Below are 8,278 nucleotides of genomic sequence, written 5' to 3' on the forward strand. Positions count from 1 at the left end.
TTTATCTTTAACAATGTAGAGCTAGATTATTTTAAGACTCGTGATTGTATGATCTGCTATTGTTTTGCTCACTGTGGTTGTCACTGTCATTGGAAATGTTGGAAGTTTCTTGCTAACTGTGTTAAGCGATTTGATGTTGTTTGATGCATAATTTGTGATACGGGCAAATAACTCTAAGACTGAAGTGACACATGATTTTTACCCTGGCAGACCATGAAATTACAAGAAGAAGCCTAGGTCACAATAGATCCCACGTTCAATTCTTTCACAGGGATCATGGTAGAAGAAATCCAAATGAAAATGTGAAATGGTCCTCACATGTATCTGTACTTCCTGACACAGTGATCAGCATAGTCCACTACAAACACATGTCCATCCTCTGTCACAGCCACCCCGTGGGGCTTGTTCAGTCTGTCCCCATCACTACTAATGGTGGACACCCAAGTCCCGTCTAAGCGAAATACCTGAAGCTTTTTACCATGTTCTACGCCACATGAGTCAGACTTATCCCCCACGTTGGCCAAAACTATGTTCCCCCTGTTGTCAGCTGACACCCCTGTAGGGCCCCACACGTTATGTGACTGTCTACCATGCACTCCAAACTTATTTAGAAAATTCAGACAGACATCAAAGATTTGAACACAGTTCTGAAGTGTATCTGACACAACGATGTTACTCTCATTATCCACACAGACAAAAGATATGGAGTTGAATTTCTGGGCCTTCAACAGCTCCTGGTGACCTCCCACCTGTTTCACCAGTGTCCCATCTGCTTCGGCGAACAGAAAAATGTTCTGGTCAAAATCAACTACAACAACTCCCCCGTCCGTCTGTACAGCAAGACTAATGATGCTAGTGCAATGTCCCTCCAGATCTAATTTTTTCAGCAGATCTCCTGACGGTGAAAATTTCATCACTTCACCTCCACACAGCACCACTACGGTGCCATCAGTCTGAATTACGACTGATTCTGGGTTCGAAGTTGTCAAAAATGAGGAACAAAACGTCCCATTCAGATCGAACACCTGGACACGCTTGTTGAACGTGTCAGCCACATACAGCCTATCCCCCCAGACTGCTACATCCAAAGGTCTGTCAAACTGCCCCTGTTGGCTGCCCTTTTCCCCAAACGTCAGTACAGGGTTGTTGCTGCCCACTTCTACAATTAGCGGAGACCACACACCCTTTCCTGATGTCCTACCCCACCCCCGTTTCCCCCCTTCCCTTGTAGACTCACCCCCTCCCCCCGTAGCCACCCCCACCACATGCCTCCCCGATGTCTGTGGTCTCCAGACAGCTTCGAATACCCCCTCGCTGATTTTGATGGTTTCCAGGGTGACACACTGTCCCCCAGGGGAGGTGACTTTGACTTGAGGTGTTCCCTGAACTTGACCTTTCTGTGGCCGGAAGACTACCGTGGTCGGCAGACTTTCTACCGGTGAATCTGTGATGACAAGGGGCTTACAACTGAGTTCTAACTCACACTTCATATCAGTGTTATGCTGGTTGAACGTTATGTATTTCTTTAGTGCTTCACGCTTTACCTGCTTTGCAGTTAGGACTTTAAGCCTGTCTTCAAGTTGCTGCCCAAGGGCTATAACCTCTACATCATTGTTTCTAGCAAGGACATCTGTACAGAACTGAAGTCCATCTTCAGTACATCTTAGATTTTCTTCAAAAGTTTCCTTTTCTTTTACCAGCGGCTCTTTCTGTGTCTTCTCCATTTCCTCAAGTTTGTCCACTACGTCCATCTCTGCCTTCTCCACTTTTGACTTCAGTTGTGCAAAATGTTCCTGGATTTTCGTCTTCTCCACTTGACAGTTTGTTGCGATGCTTGACAGTTCTTTCCCAATGGTGTAACTCGCGTTCCTCAAGGCGTCGGCGGTGTCCAAAGTTTTCTGCACCAACGTCTGTAGCTCGTCCTTATACTTCTGTGCGACATCTCCTATCTCCCGCGGGTTATGTTTGCGCCCCTGCCGGTGTTCGGTGATTGTGCACTCTCGGCACACGAGCTTTGCGCAGGGCTGGCAGTAGAACGTCATGCGCACACCTGTGTGTTTGGCACAGTACTCCGCGCCGTTTTACTTTGACCTGCTGTTGGGGTCCTCCAGATCATGCAGGGTGATGATGTAATGGTCTTTCAGGGCGGGAGAGTTACCATGTGCAGCGAAACAGTTTTCACATAAGAGAAGTTTACAGTCTACACATATGCTCTCTACCCTGGCTTCCGACTCACACATCTGGCAGCTGGTTTCTTCTCTAGTACTGTTGTTCAGTGCCCAGAAGTTCAGCAGTATCTTGATGTAGACATTAGAAGGAAGACTGTTAACCGAAAATTCACTCTTTAGCGTCACCTGGTGTTGACAGGTAGGGCAGGTGAACTGGCTATCTCCTGTCCGTCGCCGATCAAGACACTTGGCGCAGAAGGTGTGAAGACACGGCAAGAGTCGTGGGTCGTCGTAGATGCCCTTGCAGACAAAACACTTGAGGGACTCACCGGCAAACTCTTCTTGTATACCTTCTGCAGAAGCCATGAGTGTTCTTACACTACGTTCACTGAAACTGAGAGCCAACAAACCACACAGATTCTACACAAACACAAAGTACAGCCTAAACGGAAAGGACCAGTACTAAATTGATGTCTGTGTTCGATCTGCGATAAGAGTCTGTCAATGATTGGTTCAAAGAAAAAGTATGCAAACATTTTATTTGACTAATGATACACAGTGCGTAGGGCCTTTGACTCTATACATTGACAAGGCCAAAGACCATTTGTGAAAGGTAATTATAAAGGTAGCGCCATCGCCTTTTTTTCGAGGCAGCAAGGGCAGAGGGCACTTTGTCTGGGGATCAATATTGGAAAGTGGAGAACATCCCTGTCCTGCCCCCCCGAAAAAAAAAAACGTTACGAAGTTAGGTATTCTTTTTACACCTAGGTTACATGAAAAAGGCCGAGGACATAATGTCTAACTGTAAAACCATTTAGCGAAGAATGCGGGCCGTTGACCAGTTTTTAATTTACTAGTTATTCCTTTACTGTTAAGCTCATGTTTTTAAATTCATAGTATGAATACGTATATCACTGCATATCTCAAACCCCAATACATGATAAACATCATTTTGAATATTTATTTAGTTACAAAGATAATAAAGAAAACGTCGAGGCCTTATTTTGTGGTGTTTTTTTTTTGTCTGAACATGTATGTCCTTGCTTGTGTTGTTGGATAAGATGCCATAACGGTAACATCAACTCTTTTTCGACCATTTGTGCTTGACTGTTCTCGGAAAGTCCAAAATGATTTTGCATAAAAATCTCACAACGAGGTAACACCGGTGGGTAAGGGTAAATAATTGTTCCATCACAATTATCAAACGAAGGCCACAAAGGTGAAGAGTAAAGATTGTTCCATATACAAGAGTTTTCGTGATTGTCTCGTAGTGTTCTAGAACGGCATTTACACAGTGTTGTAGCGTCGCTATGGAACAGTATCCAAACACAACTACACAGCTGAGGATGCCATTAGTGCAAGTCTCAAGCGTCTCGTTGTGTACAGATAGATTTTGATCCCGTTTGACACCATGGGTGTCCGAGACAGGATCGCATCAGCGTACCTGACAGTAGTGAGTGCCCTGTCAGTGCTCAGGCCTAGTAGTCAGTGGTGGACGAGCGAGTCCCAACTTAATGTGGTTGTTCATGAGGGGAAAGTTGGACGACACAGCCAGGCAAAATATTTAGTTACAATTCGTCACGGTAAAGAGAAGAAGCAGACAAAGAAGAAAAAATCAGACAGTCTGCTTTGGGAGGAGGCTGCCGAATTCTCTCGTTGGACGCCAAAAGACCCGCTGATACTGAAGCTGCGTAAGGTGAAGCGGTGCAAAGACGCGACCATCGCTGAGCTCTCCATCGATGTTGCGACCGTACTGGAGTCAGTGGACGGCTTACCAAACAGATGGTGGTACGCAATGAAGAGACTCGACAAAAGTGGTCGTCAGAAGGAAGATGTCTTCCTACAAATCACGGTGACTGTGGACGGTCAGCATGTGAAAAGTGGTGCAACGCAGGGTGAGGGTGCTGTTTCTGTTTTTAAAAACAGTCGATTTTGTATCATGTTTACGGCCTAGTGGTTGTAGCGTAGCTTTAAATTTACCCTTTAGGAAATGAGACATGCCAAATGGACGTCTTAATGAGCAACTAGAAACAACTTGTATATGTGGAATCATCTTTTTGTTGTTGAAAAGAAACGTGTTTTTATCAGACGTAAAAATGGCATTACTTTACTTGCAAACAATGGCAAAGTATTTGTCAAACCGAACGGTTCACTGAACCAACGTTCGACACGTGGAAGCACCAAAGGTTCCGCCTTCTATAGAACATAACGCAAAACGGGTTACTTCCATACTTTGTCAAGTGAACATATAATAATACATAACGTTACTGTTTCATTTTGTTCAGACCCTGCCAAGCCCGCTAAGAAGGCTGCTACGACAGCAGCACAAGAGAAGCCACAGACTCCGCCGGAGCTGAAGGCCAACTCACCGACGGCCGCGTCAACCTCAGACGAGTCCGACAAGGCTTTTACCAAACGAGAGAACAAGCCAAGCCGTGATGAACGCCGTCCCTTGGTTTCCCAGGAAGAAGAGGGGGATAACTCACCGCCGTCCGAAGCCGGCAACGTCACAGACTTCAAGGCAGACACGTCTCACCGCTCCCGTGACAAGACCGTGGAGGTTCCACAAGTTACTGCTACAGTGGACGGTCACGACGTGGACGATGACACCGGGTTGGGTACAGGTAAGAGAGATCATAATTCTGTTGCTCTCTCTGTACATAGAATCTTAATTAACGTTATCTCTTTGCACAGAGATGCCTTTTCTCAGATGTGAATAGTAGACCAAGCAATTGTAAATCATATTGGAAGTAATATAACGTTACAGAATGTAGGATAAACATTGTGAAAACAGCCACTGCAAAGTGCACTTTTGCTCTATTCAGACCCGACCAGGCTTTCGGAGAAGATGGCGACAGGACAAGATGACCCAGAATCTTCAACCGAGGGGAACAAAGTGTTCAAGGACGCGAAGGTGACAATGGCTGTTGACGATGGCTCCGGACGGAGCCAGGGTAAGAGGGGTCTACTATTCATTTTGCAAATTTTCACTGGGCTTTTTTCTTTGAGAACATATTTCTGAAACTTTACTGTGAAAAAAGCATGGTTTTTAGTGTTTTTGAAAGTAAACGTATGAAACGCAGTGCTAGCATGAATAATGATAAAACTTGACGCATATTGTATTGTTTCATTTAGATCCTGCAAATCCCGACAACGAGTTTGCAACGACTGCTGCACAAGAGAAGATTTCTACCAAGAAAGAAGACAAGACGACCCCTGAGCGCCGTTCCTCAGGCTCCCAGGAAGGAGAGACGGGAACGTCAGACAGCAGCCGTCGCACGAACGTCGACACCTCACCACCGTCCGCAGCCGGCGACATTCCAGCCGACAAGCCAGCATCTTCAACCCCACCGTCCGAACCACCTGCCTCACTGGACTCACCAGATACCGGTACAAGTGGCCGTGGGGAGGGCGATGTCAAGGCGGGCCCAGAGCGTCACAAGGACAAGGCGGTGGAAGTCTCCGAAGTACCAGCTGCTGCGGACTGCCCCACCACGTGCATGGGCAACGTCGACTCCGGACGGGGTCATGGTAAGGTTCATGCTGTTCGTTCTGTTAATAAACCTTTTATTAGTGCCTTGTCTTTACATATAGATTAAGCTTCCATAAAGTTTTCTCACATGAAAATACAAGTCGTCTTTAACAGGGCAAATACATGGTATTCATAACATACGTGTTCATAAATTTGATATTTAAATGATTTACTACAAACTAAGCATTTTGGAAAACAACGACTAATTAGCCTCCATAGCAGGCTATCTATGTCATTTTCATGGCCGTCTGTCAGAAAAGGCCAGCAATCAGCGACCCAGTACAAAAAGAAATGGCCAGCAAAAGTGCCAAAAAAGGCCATAGAGAGCCTGCTATGGAGGCTAGACTAATAATGTTTTCCCGATCCATTCAAACGTAGCTAAGCCCCGGGAGGACTTCGACATGAAGGAAGTCGTGCCTGTATCTGATGAGAACCTGGTAGTTCCGCATCTTACAGCTATGAGCTGCCCCATGGATGACACTGACCTCGGACGGGGTCCGACAGGTAAGAGGCGTCTGCTGTTCTGTAAAAACTTGGTCTTAACGGCCATCGTACTGTATATTTTTACATCCTCCCCTCAATGGTAAATACAAGTCGGAAAGTACTCATCCAGTTGGTAGTAAATTCTAAAGATCAACCACAGTTTTAACTTTCATTCTATTCAAACCCAGCCGAGTCCGCTTCCACCAAGAAGACCGCCATGACGGTTGCGCAAGAGAAGCCAGAACCTCGGGTGGATCCGAAGGACGCGATGACTGAGATGTATTTGAGGAACCTGAAACGTATCTTAGCACGACGTGAGTTTCCTCAGCATTTGGTCCCCAAATATGCCTGGATGACTGCAGCTTTGACGGACACCGAGACTGAGCAACCGCCTGCAGACAGCAACACGGACACAGACGGTCCTGGTGAGACGGCACAGGGAGGAGGAGAGGTTCTTCCGACAGCCAACCAACATCCCGAACACAAGGGTAAAGACGACCCCGAGTTTGAGAAGATGAGGCACGTGTGGAAAATCGAGGATCTGTGGGACGAGTTCACCACCATGAGAGAACAGGCGGATGAACTGCTCGAGTATGCAGAGTCCCTACGAGCCAAACTAGCAGCGTCCGTGCCACACGTTCTCCAGTACCCGGTGATCAAGAACCTGGCCGCCTACTTACCCGAGCGCAAACCTTATGACTTCCCCGATACAGAAGGGCTGAGCATAGATGAACTTGAAGACATTAAAGATAACCTGGCCAAGTTGTTAAAGGACGAGGAGAATCGCGCCAAGTTCCTGAAGAAGTGGTACATCGAGAAGATGCTCCGTGTGGCTATGGAAGAGGCTCCTCAAGTCCTGGGACCACAAAGTGATTAAAGTAAAGTACTATCTGAATCATGTACGTGTGGAGAGGAGGGGGTACAGCTCAAACTAATAATGTCAACAGATGTGACTAGATACGTTTTATTAACCTGATACAATTCTATGATGATCTGAGTTTTCAAAACCTCTATGAAGACGTCTAAATCTATATTTTGTCACCAACATCATCCGAAGACTCAGCCTCTGAATTGAGAAGGAACTGGTTTCTTGGATAGTGTTGAGAAATATTTATTCTGTTTCATTGGACATTCTAATTAGTTTTCATTGCGACTACATGTATTTTAATGCTCATCTGCCGTTACTAAAACATCACAATTCATCTTCATCCATTTTTGCATTTTTGGCTTATATTAAATTCATGTACATAATATTTCTTTCAAAAAGTATGTAACAAACTATATCATGAAACATGTTCCCTTTTCGTGAAATTAGAAGACATCCTTCGCAGAAGTAACGCATTACAATACCTTATATCTTATGATTCTGGACACGTTTTCATCTTAATTAATGATGGTTTAGCTCACATGGCCAAGTTCCTTCCACGTGCTCTGGGCAGATATTTGCACACATCTCTGGCTAGTGATGTAATTGCTAATGTTCACACTATCTGTGATTTAGCTGTCAGTGTATAATTGGTGAGCACATTGAAAGAAGCAGGAACTTCATAAAGTTTTGAGTGAATATCAATATCAAGTCGTCTTTGTAGTTTTATATTTCAAATATATTATCTTTCTCTATCTGTGTACGTGTATGCTCGTACGCGTGTATGTTTTTGTGCAAGTTGTTTGCGCGGTGTGTTTCTGTGTCTGTATATGAGTCTGTCTGCATGTGTGTGTGTATGTGTATGTTATTTGATATTTATTTGCTTCCAAGTTTCATCAGCCACTCGCTGTGGCGGTGGCACAAGAGATGCTGTTACAAAATGACCCAGGCCTGCATTTCCAACCCTTGCCGCTAGAACGCTCAAATTTAACTTTTTCCGAGCACAAGAGCTACCTTATACCTCAAAACCGTGACCATACCTTGATTCAAGGAGGTTAAAAATCACTTGATACTAGTACATTTGTATCTGACCGTGAAGTTCCGCTCCAGTACCAAGGGAAGCCACTATATCAAAATCTAATCCTAACAGCTTTCGTCACACCTCACACACTACTTCACCGCTTTGGCCATTAGGAAAGCAAAACACACAAACAAGGTCCAACACCACTG

General features: G+C 45.2%; 2 protein-coding genes across 2 annotated transcripts; one reads left to right on the forward strand and one right to left on the reverse strand.

The window, feature by feature from the left end:
- Nucleotides 1–314: 314 nt before the first annotated feature.
- On the reverse strand, nucleotides 315–2,042 carry LOC118403575 (tripartite motif-containing protein 3-like). Its single transcript, XM_035802314.1, has one exon. The coding sequence runs from the start codon at nucleotides 2,040–2,042 to the stop codon at nucleotides 315–317; it is 1,728 nt and encodes a 575-aa protein (XP_035658207.1).
- An 859-nt stretch (nucleotides 2,043–2,901) lies between these two features.
- Nucleotides 2,902–7,060, forward strand: LOC118403576 (muscle M-line assembly protein unc-89-like). Its single transcript, XM_035802315.1, has 6 exons — nucleotides 2,902–4,063; nucleotides 4,454–4,792; nucleotides 4,994–5,122; nucleotides 5,304–5,699; nucleotides 6,079–6,204; nucleotides 6,372–7,060. The coding sequence occupies exons 1-6, from the start codon at nucleotides 3,580–3,582 to the stop codon at nucleotides 7,058–7,060; spliced, it is 2,163 nt and encodes a 720-aa protein (XP_035658208.1). The 5' UTR covers nucleotides 2,902–3,579.
- Nucleotides 7,061–8,278: the final 1,218 nt, after the last annotated feature.

Source organism: Branchiostoma floridae, chromosome 16 (assembly GCF_000003815.2).
Source record: "Branchiostoma floridae strain S238N-H82 chromosome 16, Bfl_VNyyK, whole genome shotgun sequence".
In the NCBI taxonomy this organism is placed as follows: domain Eukaryota; kingdom Metazoa; phylum Chordata; class Leptocardii; order Amphioxiformes; family Branchiostomatidae; genus Branchiostoma; species Branchiostoma floridae.

Coding starts and splice junctions, on each gene's coding strand:
- LOC118403576 (XM_035802315.1), top strand. CDS start 3,580: ATGGGTGTCCGAGACAGGATCGCATCAGCGTACCTGACAGTAGTGAGT. Junction 4,064..4,453: donor GAAAAGTGGTGCAACGCAGG/GTGAGGGTGCTG, acceptor CATTTTGTTCAG/ACCCTGCCAAGCCCGCTAAG. Junction 5,700..6,078: donor CGACTCCGGACGGGGTCATG/GTAAGGTTCATG, acceptor ATTCAAACGTAG/CTAAGCCCCGGGAGGACTTC.
- LOC118403575 (XM_035802314.1), bottom strand. CDS start 2,042: ATGACGTTCTACTGCCAGCCCTGCGCAAAGCTCGTGTGCCGAGAGTGC.